Genomic DNA, 15,924 nt, shown 5'->3' with positions numbered 1-15,924 from the left:
AACAGCAAAAATTTATTTTTGGAAAGGGTAAAGATGGTTCTTTAGTGACATTTAATCCATATCATAATTTGAATTCTGAGAATGATTAAGACTTTGTGATGGTTAATTTTACATGTTAACTCGTCCGGGCTACGATGCCCAGACACTTGGCCAACTTTTATTCTGGGTGTGTCTGTGCTGGTGTTATGGGGTGAGATTTACTTTTGAATCGGGGACTTTTTAGTTAAATAGATTCCATTCTGTAATGGAGAGAGACCTCACCTCGTCAACCGAGTGCAACTGAATGGGACAAAAAGCCCACCTCTCCCAGACAAGAGGGAACTGTCCAGTGAACTACCTTTGGATTTCATCTACAACATTGATTCTTCCTGGCTCCACAGCACACTGCCTTGGGACTCAAACTAGAACACTTTCCTGGATCTCTAGCTCCTCCCAGCCAACCCTGCCCAATCCTGTGAGCCAATAGCTGACAGGCAAGTGCAGGGAAGAAGCAGAGGCCCTGCAGGGGGTGAGTGTGTGCTACTGGATGCCAGCCCCTGGTCAAAGCGCAGGACAGGCTTCTGAGTTTACAGGCAGGAAGGGATGATTAGTGTTGGTGGAGCCCCAGGAACCCCGCGCTCTGAGGAATTCTGAGCGCTTGGGTCATAATTGACCCCGGCAACGCCCGAGGACGTTCGGGGCACAGAAGTGGATGGTGATGGACGCGCTTTTCAGAGCTGGTCCGATGGATCACTGAAGTGGCCACGATGTGGTCCTGGTTTGGAGGCCTGGGCTCAGGCTTGGGCCACTTCTTGGGTCAGGTGGGGAGCAGCTTGGCTTTCCTCACCGGCCATAGCTCCAGCTTCGCCAGGGAAATGCTTCTGGGTGACTTAGGAGACCCAGAAGCAGCTTTACATCATTGTTGGAGAAAGGAAATGGAAACTACTGATTCCACACTAAGATGTGAGAATGAAAGACTGAAAGAGTATTGTACTGACCTGGAAGAAAAGCATGAAGCATCAGAGCTACAAATAAACCATCAGTCTGTAAGTTACCAAAATCAACTGCAACAGAAAGAGGTAGAGATCAGCCATCTTAAAGCAGGACAGATTGTACTGCAAGATCAAATCTTCCAACTACAGGCAGCCGCTCAATCAGTACACTCGGGAGCTTGTGGTGTGCCAACAACAACTGCACCGGCTCCGTTCGGTTCCCTGATCAGTAGTCATTTTTCAGCCTTTCGTGATGACGACATGGACTCTAGTGACATAATCTCATCACGACAAGAAACAAACAGATTATCAACTGAAGCTGCAAAACATGAATCTGAAGTTGGCCACTCGAGGCAGATTGCTGAGGCTCAGGGAACACACCATTCTGACTCAAGTGAAATCTGCAAAGTACAAAATACTATCAAGACTCTTCAACCAAACCAAAGCCCAGACATACATGATCATCAGCATGAAATTTCAGTTTGGGAGCAGAGTTCTACTGTGGCAGAAAAGGGAAAAATCCTTCCTCAGAGCTCAGCAGTGGAAGAAGTGTTCAGGCTTCAACAAGCCCTGGCTGATGCGGAGAAGGAAATCGTGAGACTAAATGGTTTAAACCAGGATAACCGTCTTGCTGAAGACCATCTGAAACTTAAAATGCATGCTGAAGCTTTAGAAAAAGAGAAGGCATCATTGAGTCAAGAAAAAGAGGAACTTCAGATGTCACTGTCAAAATTGAGCTGTGACTACCAAGTCATGAAAAACAGAGCTTCAACAGACATGAATTTGAATGTACAATTACTAGACTTAAAACTTCACTTGAAGGCAAAGGAGGAAGAACTGAATCAGACTATCAATGAAAAGAAAATGCTGATAGCTGAGTTAGAAGAACTGGATCATCAGAATCAGGAAGCTACAAAGCACATGATTTTGATACAAGAGGAGCTATCAAAACAACAAAATGAAGGAGACCTTGTCATCAAGAAGTTGGAACAAGATCTAGATGATGAAAAAAAGAGAGTTCATCAACTTGAGGATGATCAAATGAACATATCCCAAGAGTTGCATGTGCAGAAGGAGAAGTTAACTGAGGACGCACAGAGCCTCAGTGATTTGCATTTAACTAAGCAGAAGCTTGAAGGTAAAGTAGAAGATTTAGTAGATCAGCTAAATCAGTCACAAAAAAATAGTTTAAACATCCAGCAGGAAAACCTTGGGCTTAAGGATCACATTAGACAACTTGAAGATGAGCTGTCTGGATTTAAGAGCAAGTATCGAACTTCTCTGAATGAAGACTCTAACAGTCATTGTAAGGATGACATGCTTAAAGAACGAGAAGCTGAAGTTAGCAACTTAAGGCAAAATCTTTCTGAAGAGGAACAGCTCAATGAAAATTTAAAGAAAGTTGCTGTTGAACTCAAAACGGAAAATGAAATGTTGATTTTAGCACGTGACGATGTAAGGCGTAAGTTGGAAGAATCTATTGCTGCTTACAATCAAATCTCTCAAGAAAAAGACACTATCACGGAGACTCTCAAAAGAGACAAAGAAGAGATTGAAGCCAAACTGCACCAGGCAGAAAAAAGACTGTTGGAAGAAGCAAATAATCACAGGCAGACTATTCAGGAACTCTCCAATGCACATAATTTGGATACCTCTGCCTTAAAGCTGAAACACGAATGTGCAGTTCAACTCAGCCAAGAGAAGGACTTTGAAATAGCAGGACTCAAAAAGAATATTGAGCAAATGACTGCTGATGAAAAAGAAACTGATGAAATTTTGGCATCTTATGTAGACGAACAGGAGCGATTGATACAAGTCATAAATGAGAAAGAAGTTTTTATTGAAAAACTCGAAGAAAAAAGTTCACAACTACAAAAGGATTTAGATAAGTGTTCTCAGGCTTTAGGAGAAAATGAAACTTTAAGGCAATCCATGGAAAGAAAGGACAGAAGTCTTACCTACATGAGAGCAGAAAACAACTATCTGCGAGTAGAATTGGAAATACTTGGGGAACAGCACAATCAAGCTGTACCAGTGGCTGAGCCGACAGCTCTTGATGCTGTCACAGAACTAGAATTGGAGGTATCTCAACTGAATATAGTCAAAAATCATCTGGAAGATGAAATTCAAGACCATCTGAATATCATTGAAAACCAGAACCAGCGTAAAATGCAACTACTTCAGTCTTTACAGGAGCAGAAGGAGGAAATGGATGAATTTAAGTACAAATATGAGCAGATGAATGCTGCGCATAGCCAGTTAATTTTAGAAAAAGAGGAGGAAATTAAGAACTTGCAGAAGACTATTGAAGAACTAAAAGCCCAGTTGCCTGGAGAGAAAGGAGATGCTCAAACATTGAATTCTGATATTTTTCAAGAGACCAAAGTAAAAATCCTAAGAGAAAAAGAGGTTCAACACTTACGGGACCAAGAATTACGCCTAAACCGGGAGCTAGAAAGGCTACGCAGCCATCTCTTGGAATCAGAAGAGTCTTACACCCAGGAAATTTTGGCTGCAGAAGACAAAGAAAAACAGTCAATAGCTGAATGGAAGAACAAGGCCGAAAAGCTGGAAGGAGAAGTATCATCACTGCAGGAACGTTTGGATGAAGCAAATGCTCTGTTGGATTCTGCTTCCAGACTGAGAGAAGACTTAGATCTCAAGGAAGAACAGATGGAAGAACTGAAAAAACAAAACGAGCTCCGAAAAGAAATGTTGGACCATGCACAACAGAAATTGTCGACTTTGGTCAACAGCGCAGAAGGAAAAGTGGACAAAGTCCTCATGCGAAACCTTTTTATTGGTCATTTCCAGACACCAAAGGACAAACGTCGTGAAGTATTGCAGTTGACGGGGAGCATCCTGGACATTCCACAGGACGAAATGGAGCAGCTGTTGAATAAAGATCACGGTGGTGTCAGTAAGTGGATGAGTTGTTTTGGTTCCACGTTCTGCAGCTGTGCCTCTTAGTAACCTAGCTGGAGTTGGACTTGGTGGACCTGGGCATCCTCTTGTTAAACCCACTGCAGATTTCATGCCCACCTTTACACCACTGCCAGTGTCCCTGGACAATAGTGCCAGAGTTGTACTCCAGGATCTTCTAAATATTTAGCATTTGAAAGAAGCCATAACCCTTTTTTACGTTTTACAGCATGGCCTTTTGAAAAAGTACTCATGTGTTTGTAGACAAAAAGAGAAAGCAAAAAAGCTGGTATATGTAAGTGTATAGCTGCTAGGTATTTTATTTTATTTTTTCAGTTGTTGTTGTTGTGATTTTTTGCTATAGTACTCTTTAAAAAATTTGTTTTGTTTTTTGTAGCACTTTTTGTTTCTAGAATTTTGTTCCAATGCAGCAGATAATCATCACCAGTTATCAATTCTGATGTACTTTTGGGAGCAACTGTACAGAGCAGCCTTCTTGAACCACTAGTTCCAACCTCTTTTTTTTAAAACAATAATAATATTTCTTAAATTTAATGGCATTAAGGTAAAAACGATACATGTAATTACAGGAAACAAGAAAAATCCAACCCATAAGAAGGATGTCTCAGATTTAGAGTACATGAAAACCAAACATAATGTTGCAAAAAGTTGAGAATATTTAGTTTATCCAAGATAACATTGTACAACTACCACGCGAAAATTCCAATGGGGAGGACCTAAACATGAAGCTTAGTGGATAAATTCTAAGATGCTTTGAATCCAAATTCTATGACCCCTATCCATTTTGCTTATTTCCATTTCTATACGAAAGTCACTTCACATTAATTCAGTTTTCCACATGATAAATATGTCCAGAAGGAAGAGTATTTTTATGAGTCAACCCCGAGGTGGGACCACAGGATCCATTGCCAATGGAAAAGTTAATTAGTAAGAATGTATCATTAAATATCTGGACTGCTTATCTACATACTATTGGGGGCTCTACAATAATTCTCATAAACACATTTTATAAAACATTTGATCAAAACAAGTTGGGGAGAGAAATAAGCTAACAACAGTTTTTGAAAGATGAAAAGCTTTAAAATAGGAGTAGTTATAACCTTTTGATAAATTAAGGTAAAAGATGAATCAAAAGTTTCCAGCTTAAGTAGGTGAAATCAGAGAAGAGAAAAAGCAGATTGCATAGCACATACTTCTCTGACACCTGTAGTTTCTAAAACCATTCAGAACATTTTTGTTAAAATTAATTTAAACAAAATTTAATATATTTTTAAATATAAATTATATCATTTAATATAAATTAACCTAATTTAAATCAATTAGTAGTATTATTTAAATTTCTTTTATTAATACTATGGTTTGATTTAAATTTATTTTATTAATTGATATTGTTTATTAACTTATATTAAATTATAGTATGATTTATATTTAAAAACTCATTAAATTTTATTTAAATTAATACAATTTAACAAAGTAAATTTAACATAATATAGGTTGAATTATTTAATTTTAATTTTAATAATAATGCTCTTAGTTGTTTTGGAAATTACAGGTGGCAGGGAAGTATTAGCTATATTATCTTCTTTTTTCTCCTCTTTGATTTTACCTAACTTAAGCTAGAACCTTTTGGTTTATCTTTTGTTTTACTTTACAAAAATAAAAAAAGGAAGAAAAACACCTAGTAGCTACACACATATCAGCTTTTCCTTTCTTATTTCTAAATTTCACCTTAACATTTACATTATTTTACCAAAATTAAGATGCCATCAGTTGTTACTCCTGAGAAGAATATCAAAGTATATATTTTGCTTCGACCTGCCAAATTACTTGGAATCTTATTCCAGTAGACTTCACAGGGTTGGGAAAAGCAGAGTTCAGATGTGTCATGAGAGATTTTTATATATTCGGCTCACTCCATTGTGTCTAGGTGAGCCTTTGGGTTTCAATGCCTGGAAACACACTTCTTATATTTCAGAATTGAAGAGCTCTTGGAAACAGCGACCTCACTGCATTCTTGAGAAAAATATGTTATACGGGTACTCAGAAAATTACAAAGATTAATATAGATTCAAGATTCTTTTTAAGACAAGGGGTTTAATGGAGAAAACAGCAAGATAGCCTTAGAAATTTCATACTCCCTGCATTCTTAGGAAAAGCTTCTATATTGTAAAGAATAACACCAAACAGAAAAGTTCCTAAGAAAATATTGTGCTTTCAGTTTCCTTGTCTCATAAATTTTATTAAAGTTTCATTAAAGACCCTGTATTTGCTAGCCTTTTTATTAAATACTTTTTTGAGATATTCTATTAATGTCTATGACTGGATTTTATTTGGTCTCACATTAATGTTGCTCCCTGTGACAAAGGGTACATGGGAGGCAGGCAGGATCAGCCTGTCCTCTCCGAGGCACCAGCTGTCGGAACCAGGCTCTGACAGAGGTAGTGAAGGGCACTAGCGTCTCCTGGACTGAGCGAGAGGGTAAGTATCTGAGTAATATTAATTGTGTATAAATGCCACATTTTTTTATGCATTCATCTACTAAGTTGTTTCCACAATTTAGCTAATGTGAATTTTGCTGCTATAAACATTGATGTGGCTGTGTCCCTGTAGTATGCAGTTTTTAAGTCCTTTGGGTATAGATCAAAAAGAGGGATAGCTAGGTCAAATGGTGGTTCTATTCCCAAATTTCCAAGGAATCTCCAAACTGCTCTCCATATTGGCTCCACCAATCTACAGTCCCACCGACAGTGTAGGAGTGTACATTTTTCCTGAAATCCTCACCAACACTTATCGTTGTTGTCTTCATCATAGCTGCCATTTTCAAAAATCGCTGACATTCTAACTGGAGTGAGGTGCAATTAAACCCCTAGCTCTCACCATGCACAAAACTCCACTCAAATGAATCAAGGACCTACGAATAAAACCAGAGAGCTTGCATGTAACAGAAGAAAAAGTAGGCCCTAATTCCAATCATATGGGATTAGTCCCAAAATTCCTTAATAAGACTCCTAGAGCACAAGAATTAAAATCAAGTATCAATAAATGAGATAGATTCAAACTAAAAAAGTTTCTTCTCCACAAAACAAACAATCTGGGAGGTGAATAGAGATCCTACATCTTGGGAGAAAATTTTTGCCCCATCACACATCAGATAGAGCACTAATCTCTAGGGCATAGAAAGAACTCACAAATCTGAATAACACACACACACACACACACACACACACACACACACACATAAACAAATAAATAAATAAAATAATATAACCTGGGCATCCTCTTTTTAAACCCATCGCAGATTTCAAGCCCACCACTGCCAGTGTCCCCGGACAACAGTGCCAGACTTGTACTCTAGGATCTTCTAAATATTTAGCACTTTAAAGAAGCCATAACCCTTTTTGATGTTTTACAGCATGGCCTTTTGCAAAAGAACTCTGTATTTGTAGACAAAAAGAGAAAGAAAAAAAGCTGATATATATATATGTATATAGATACTAGGTTTTTTTTTTTTTGCTTCTTGTTGTAGTTTTTTTTTTTTTTTTTGCTATAGCTCTTTCTAAAAATTTTGTTTTGTTTGCTGTAGCACTTTTTGTTTATAAAATTTTGCTCCAGTGTAGCAGGTAATCATCACCAGTCTTCAATTCTGATGTACTTTTGTAAGCAACTGTACAGAGCAGCATTAGTGAACCATTAGCTCCAAACTCTGTTTTTTTAAATGATTATATTTGTTAAATTTAATGGCATTAAGATAAAAATGATACATTTAAATAACAGGAAAGATGAAAAATCCAAACCACCTGAGGGAGATCTCAGATTTAGAGAAGAAGAAAACCAAATATGATGTTGCAAAATGTTGAGAATATTTAGTTTATCCCAAATAACCTGGTACAAGTACTGAAAGAAAATTCCAGTGCAGAGGGCCTTATCATGAAGCTTAGTGGATAAATTCTAAGATACTTTTAATCCAAATACTATGACCCCTATCCATTTTACTTATTTCCATTTCTATAGAAAAGTCACCTCACATTAATTCAGTTTTCCAGATGTTAAATATGTCCAGAAGTAAGAGTATTTTTATGAGTCAACCCCAAAGTGGAATCACATGATCCATTGCCAATGGAAAAGTTACTTAGTAAGAATATTTCATTAAATATCTGGACTGTTTATCTACATACTTTGGGGGCTCTACAATAATGCCTCTCAACACATTTTTTAAAACATTTGATCAAAAAAATTGGGGGAGAGAAAGAAGCTAACATCAGTTTTTGAAAGATGAAAGGCTTTAAAAAAGGAGTAGTTTCAACCTTTTCGTAAATTAAGGTAAAAGATAATCAAAAGTTCCTAGCTTAAGTAGGTGAAATCAGAGAAGAGCAAAAGCAGATTGCATAGCACATACTTCTCTAACACCTGTAGTTTCTAAAACCATTCAGAATATTTTTATTAAAATTAATTCAAATAAAATTTAATAAATTTTTAAATATAAATTATATTATCATTTAATAAATTGATCTAATTTAAATTTATTTTATTAATTAATATTGTTTAAATTTATTTTATTAATACTATTGTTTGATTTAAATTTATTTTCTTAATTGATTTTTTAAATTAATTTTGATTAAATTTTAGATTGATTTATATTTAAAAGTTCATTAAATTTCATTTAAATTAATACAATTTAACAAAGTCAATTTAAATAACATTTAATATAGATTAAATCATTTAATATTAACTATATAATATAATAAAAAAATTAATAAAATTAATTTTGATAAAAATCCTCTTAGTGGTTTTAGAAACTACAGGTGTCTGAGAAATATTAGCAAAAGCAATTCTAAGCAGGAAGTGTGAATCTGGCGGTATAGCGATACCAGATTTCAAACTGTACTACAGAGCAAGAGTAACCAAAACAGCATGGTACTGGTACCAAAACAGGCGGGTGAAACAATGGTACAGAATAGAGGACACAGAGACCAATCCACAAAATTACAACTTTCTTATATTTGATAAAGGGGCTAAAAGCATGCAATGGAGGAAGGATAGCGTCTTCAACAAATGGTGCTGGGAAAACTGGAAATCCATATACAACAAAATGAAACTGAATCCCTTTCTCTCGCCGTGCACAAAAGTTAACACAAAATGGATCAAAGAGCTTGATATCAAATCAGAGACTCTGCATCTCATAGAAGAAAAAGTTGGCTCCGATCCACATATTGTGGTGCCGGGCTCCAAATTCCTTAATAGGACATCCATAGCACAAGAGTTAATAACAAGAATCAACAAATGGGACTGACTTAAACTAAAAAGTTTTTTTCTTCTTTTTTTTTTTTTTTTTTCCCCTCAGCAAGAGAAACAATAAGAGAGGTAAATAGGGAGCCTACATCCTGGGAACAAATTTTTACTCCTCACACTTCAGATAGAGCCCTAATATCCAGAGTATACAAAGAACTCAAAAAATTAAACCATAAGATAACAAATAACCCAATCAACAAATGGGCCAAGGACCTGAACAGACACTTCTCAGAGGAGGACATACAATCAATCAACAAGTACATGAATAAATGCTCACCATGTCTAGCAGTCAGAGAAATGCAAATCAAAACCACCCTGAGATATCACCTCACTCCAGTAAGATTGGCATCCATTATGAAGTCAAACAACAATAAGAACTGGCGAGGATGTGGGGAAAAGGGTACACTTGTACATTGCTGGTGGGACTGCAAATTGGTGCGGTCAATTTGGAAAGCAATATGGAGATTCCTGGGAAAGCTGGGAATGGAACCACCATTTGACCCAGCTATAGCCCTTCTCGGAATATTCCCTGAAGACCTTAAAAGAGCGTACTAATAGGGATACTGCCACATCAGTGTGCACAGCAGCACAATTCACAATAGCTAGACTGTGGAACCCACCTAGATGCCCTTTAGTAGATGAATGGATAAAAAAAAAAAAAATGTGGCATTTACACACAATGGAGTATTACGCAGCACTAAGAAATGACAAAATCATGGAATTTGCAGGGAAATGGATGGCATTAGAGCAGGTTATGCTAAGTGAATCTAGCCAATCCCTAAAAAACAAATGCTAAATGTCTTCTTTGATATAAGGAGAGCAACTAAGAACAGAGCAGGGAGGAAGAGCATGAGGAAAAGATTAACATTAAAGAGAGACAAGTGGTGGGAGGGAAAGGGAGAGAGAAGGGAAATCGCATGGAAATGGAAGGAGACCCTCATTGTTACACAAAATTAAATATAAGAGGATGTGAGGGAAAAGGGGGAAAAAAAAAACAAGGGAGAGAATTGAATTACAGCAGATGGGGTAGAGAGAGAAGATGGGAGGGGAGGGAGAGGAGATAGTAGGCGATAGGAAAGGTACCAGAATACAACAGTCACTAATATGGCATTATGTAGAAACGTGGATGTGTAACCGATGTGATTCTGCAATCTGTATTTGGGGTAAAAATGGGAGTTTATAACCCACTTGAATCAAATGTATGAAAGATGATATGTCAAGAGCTTGGTAATGTTTTGAATAACCAATAAAAAAACATTTTCCCATTTCAAAAAATGACATTGGTGATTTATTGTGATCATTTTGTACACAGCAGAACTACATTTAATTCTTTGTCCTACGTATAAAAGTCACTAGATGCGAAAGCATCTACTTTCACAGTTCGTATATAACATTTATGGACTATCTTAAATTCGTTTTAAAAAATATTTATTATTTAGCCTTTAGTGGACACAACATCTTTATTTTATTTATTTTTTTATGTAGTGCTGAGGATCAAACCCCACGCCTCACGCATGCTAGGTGAACGAGCTGCTACTTGAGCCATATCCCCAACACTCTCTTAAATTCTTATTTTCACCTTGCTTCTTTATGATAATGAGAATTCAAATTTATGGGTAATATATCATTCACTGAACAACTTCTCAGTCCAAATCAATCCTTCTACTATTGTATTGTCACTGGAGTGTTATGTTCATCTTCCTACAAATGTGTGCGGAACATTTCATTGATTATGCCAATTCTTAAAAATACAAATGTGCCGAGCCCTAATATCCAGAGTATACAAAGAACTCAAAAATTGAACATTAAGAAAACAAATAACCCAATCAACAAATGGGCCAAGGACCTGAACAGACACTTCTCAGAGAAGGATATATAATTAATCAAAAAATACACGGAAAAAATGCTCACCATCTCTAGCAATCAGAGAAATGCAAATTAAAACCACTCTAAGATACCATATCAGTCCAGTAAGAATGGCAGCCATTAGGAAGTCAAACAACAACACGTGCTGGCAAGGATGTGGGGGAAAAGGTACACTTGTACACTGCCGGTGGGACTGCAAATCGGTGCAGCCAATTTGGAAAGCATTATGGAGATTCCTTGGAAAGCTGGGAATGGAACCACCAGCTATTCCCCTTCTCGGACTATTCCCAGAGACCTAAAAAGAGCACACTATAGGGATACAGCTACATCAATGTTCACAGCAGCACAATTCACAATAGCTAGAACGTGGAACCAACCTAGATGCCAGTCAATAGATGAATGGATAAAAAAAATGTGGCATTTGTACACAATGGAATATTACTCAGCACTAAAAAATGACAAAATCATGGCATTTGCAGGGAAATGGATGGCATGAGAGCAGATTATGCTAAGTGAAGTTAGCCAATCCCTAGAAAAGAAATGCTGAATGTCTTCTTTCATATAAGGAGGGGGGACTCAAAACAGAGCAGGCTGGAAGAGCATGAAAAGAAGATTACCATTTAGAAGGGACAAGAGGTGGGAGGGAATGGGAGAGAGAAGGGGAATTTCATGGAAATGGAAGGATACCCTCATTGTTATACAAGATTACATATAAGAGGATGTGAGGGGAAAGGGGAAAAAAGGAGAGAAATGAATTACAGTAGATGGGGTAGAGAGAGATTATGGGAGGGGAGGGGAGGAGACAGAAGGGGGGATAGGGAGGGAATAGGAAAGGCAGCAGAATATAACAGACACTAGTATGGCAGTATGTATAAACTCGGATGTATAACCAATGTGATCCTGCAAACTGTACACGTGGTAAAAATAAGAATTCACACCCCACTTGAATCAAATGTATGAAATATGATATGTCAAGATCATTGTAATGTTTTGAGCAACCAATAGAAATTTAAAAAAAGAAACAAGAAGAGACAAGGCCCATATTAAAGAGATTTAAAAATTCTACTGAAATCTATAAGAAAATGTTTGAATGAATTATGAGGTATTAAAAAAAAGTACAAACTTAATATCTTGCATAGAATTTATCACCCTATGTTTATAGACTCAAAAAGCTTTCATTATTTTAATCTTCAACTGTGTTTTAACAAAGCCACATTATTAAGGGCTCTCTACTTCTGGCTTATTCTTTCTTACTTAGTCTTTTCCCCCATATGAGATCCTCACCACCACAGTCATCAATGGCTGACCTTGCATTATAATTCAAGGATCACTCTATGTAACATCTTCCCCATTGATTGACTGTATTCAATTGCACTTCATAGCAGGAAATGTATATAACACAGCTTTATGTTGTTCACAATATCTACCACAATACCTTGTACTTTGGGGGCACTGAATACATGTATAAGGATATACTTATGATTATTGGATGCTTTTTGTCACATGTGTTCGCGAATGAGCCAGGGTTTGCCCTCCATATCCCCCCTAGTTTCCAGGAATATTCCAAACATATTTACAAGAAGAGAAATGCTTTTATTTGGATGGTCAGTTTTGAATACAGTAGGTAGGTATCTCTCTCAGATTGAAATATAAAATGACAAACAGCTGTGGTCAGAGTGAACCATGCTAGAAGACTGAATCTGAGTGATCAGAAATGCCTTTCAGCAGTAGGAGCAACAACCACTGGAACCAGATTCAAGCCAAATGTGATAGGTCTTACACTGAAAAAGGATCATTATTTGTGATTTAAAACAATGAACAAACACAGAACACCTAAAGAGAAGGAGGCACCCTGCTATAATTTGGATCTGGAATGTTGCCCAAAGGTCATGTGTTGAAAGCTTGGACCCCAATGTAACAGCATTCAGAACGGACTCTACAGAAAGGTGAATTGAATCCTGGGCTCTAACCTCATCTGTGGATCAATCCACTGATGGGTTCACGATTGGACAGGACTATTGGGAGTTGGTAAAAACTGTGGGCGGTAGGGCCTAGTTGGAGGGTAGGTCATTGGAGTTGATTCCCTGGAAGGGTACATCATATTCCTCAGTCCTCTCTTCCCCTCACCTGATCTCCGTGATCTCCATGAGTTGATCCCCTGATCTCCATGAGTTGAGCAGCTCTGTTTTGAAGCCAGGCTCTCTGCCATGGTAATCTGCCTCACTTCAGGCCACAGCAATGGAGCCTGAAATTGAACCAAAATAAATATTTACTCATTTAATTTTCTCAGGTATGTTGTCAAAGTGATGAAAAAGTCTTCTAACACACACACACACACACACACACACACACAGGAGGAATGGTCTAAAGGGAGAAAAGGACACTTGGTATTGTTGATGCCTTCTTCAACAGTAGACACAGCTGGGGTACAGCGTGGATTCGCACTTCAGCAGATGCTAAAAGGGGCTTAAATTTTTATATTAGTCTTTTATGAGGAGAGATTGACTAACACAGGCCTGATTTCTCTCTCAGATTTGGAGATGAATAAGAAGGACCAAGAAGATTTCCTTTTCTGGCACAGCACACAAATGCAGTCACTAGTTTCTGATACCAATCTGAGTAATTATGTCTACTTGCTCTATCTTGAAGGCAAGAGACATTATGAGGTGATTAATATAATCCTTAGAATCTATTTAACCATTAATTTTCCAAAAATTCTGCCTTTTTTTGAATTTTATTTCTGCCACCTTGAGGTTTTGTTCCCTGAACAGACATATAGAAAGAACAGCTCAAGGAAAAGAGTCTCCTGAATATGGGCTCTGGGAAGAGAGTAATGGGAGCAAACCCAAACCCCTTCTAAAGGGTAATGAGGAAAATGATCCTAAACAAAACAAAAAGCAAATATGAACAAAGTGGCAGCAGGCTCTATTTGTTGGCCACTTTCTCTGCACCAGCCATCAGGTGAGAACTACACACTATGTTCTCATTTACTGTTCAACTCATGCTTGTGAGAGAGGTTTTCTAAATGCATTCTGTCAGTTTAGCTCCAAAATTGCTTTGGTCCCAACTGGTATGTCTGTTACAGCCCACGTGCTTCATCTCTTTGCTTTCTCCCCAACTCTACAAAACTGCCTCCTCATTAACTTGTTGGAATTTAAACACCTTGGAAACCAGGGCCTTATCTTAACTCCTTCTGATCCTTAGAGGTATGGGAATTAAATTTAGGATTGTTACTCCATCGTAGAAAATTTCTCAACTTTTTATTTCACTCTGTACTGTTTAAACCTGGATGATATTTGGCATTGATAAACAACAATAGGTTAAGTGAACATCAACCTGTTGGCTCTAAAACAAATTTTCTTAAGTGAAATTTAAGTGGAATTTTTGAGCACTTCAATAAACTCAAATCAGAATTAACAAGGACCAAATAATATTAAAATGAACTCGAAAATTTATAGATTAACAGCAAAAATTTATTTTTGGAAAGGGTAAAGATGGTTCTTTAGTGACATTTAATCCATATTATAATTTGAATTCTGAGAATGATTAAGACTTTGTGATGGTTAATTTTACATGTTAACTCGTCCGGGCTACGATGCCCAGACACTTGGCCAACTTTTATTCTGGGTGTGTCTGTGCTGGTGTTATGGGGTGAGATTTACTTTTGAATCGGGGACTTTTTAGTTAAATAGATTCCATTCTGTAATGGAGAGAGACCTCACCTCGTCAACCGAGTGCAACTGAATGGGACAAAAAGCCCACCTCTCCCAGACAAGAGGGAACTGTCCAGTGAACTACCTTTGGATTTCATCTACAACATTGATTCTTCCTGGCTCCACAGCACACTGCCTTGGGACTCAAACTAGAACACTTTCCTGGATCTCTAGCTCCTCCCAGCCAACCCTGCCCAATCCTGTGAGCCAATAGCTGACAGGCAAGTGCAGGGAAGAAGCAGAGGCCCTGCAGGGGGTGAGTGTGTGCTACTGGATGCCAGCCCCTGGTCAAAGCGCAGGACAGGCTTCTGAGTTTACAGGCAGGAAGGGATGATTAGTGTTGGTGGAGCCCCAGGAACCCCGCGCTCTGAGGAATTCTGAGCGCTTGGGTCATAATTGACCCCGGCAACGCCCGAGGACGTTCGGGGCACAGAAGTGGATGGTGATGGACGCGCTTTTCAGAGCTGGTCCGATGGATCACTGAAGTGGCCACGATGTGGTCCTGGTTTGGAGGCCTGGGCTCAGGCTTGGGCCACTTCTTGGGTCAGGTGGGGAGCAGCTTGGCTTTCCTCACCGGCCATAGCTCCAGCTTCGCCAGGGAAATGCTTCTGGGTGACTTAGGAGACCCAGAAGCAGCTTTACATCATTGTTGGAGAAAGGAAATGGAAACTACTGATTCCACACTAAGATGTGAGAATGAAAGACTGAAAGAGTATTGTACTGACCTGGAAGAAAAGCATGAAGCATCAGAGCTACAAATAAACCATCAGTCTGTAAGTTACCAAAATCAACTGCAACAGAAAGAGGTAGAGATCAGCCATCTTAAAGCAGGACAGATTGTACTGCAAGATCAGATCTTCCAACTACAGGCAGCCGCTCAATCAGTACACTCGGGAGCTTGTGGTGTGCCAACAACAACTGCACCGGCTCCGTTCGGTTCCCTGATCAGTAGTCATTTTTCAGCCTTTCGTGATGACGACATGGACTCTAGTGACATAATCTCATCACGACAAGAAACAAACAGATTATCAACTGAAGCTGCAAAACATGAATCTGAAGTTGGCCACTCGAGGCAGATTGCTGAGGCTCAGGGAACACACCATTCTGACTCAAGTGAAATCTGCAAAGTACAAAATACTATC

At 38.2% G+C, this 15,924-nt stretch overlaps 1 protein-coding gene across 1 annotated transcript in view; it reads left to right on the top strand.

Annotated features, from left to right (window-relative positions):
- Positions 1 to 15,924, top strand: part of LOC308649517 (thyroid receptor-interacting protein 11-like) — a 32,340-nt gene that overhangs the window by 13,832 nt on the left and 2,584 nt on the right. The window contains exons 4-5 of the mRNA XM_081295055.1: positions 1,467 to 3,940; positions 7,527 to 7,534. Coding sequence (XP_081151181.1) covers positions 1,467 to 3,940; positions 7,527 to 7,534 — 2,482 coding nt within the window. The remainder of the gene's footprint in view (positions 1 to 1,466; positions 3,941 to 7,526; positions 7,535 to 15,924) is intronic.

This window comes from Spermophilus citellus (genome assembly GCF_964194105.1).
Source record: "Spermophilus citellus genome assembly, chromosome: 5".
Taxonomy (NCBI): Eukaryota; Metazoa; Chordata; class Mammalia; order Rodentia; family Sciuridae; genus Spermophilus; species Spermophilus citellus.
Note: the sequence above shows the minus strand (reverse complement) of the source record. Positions and strands in the feature narration are given on the sequence as shown.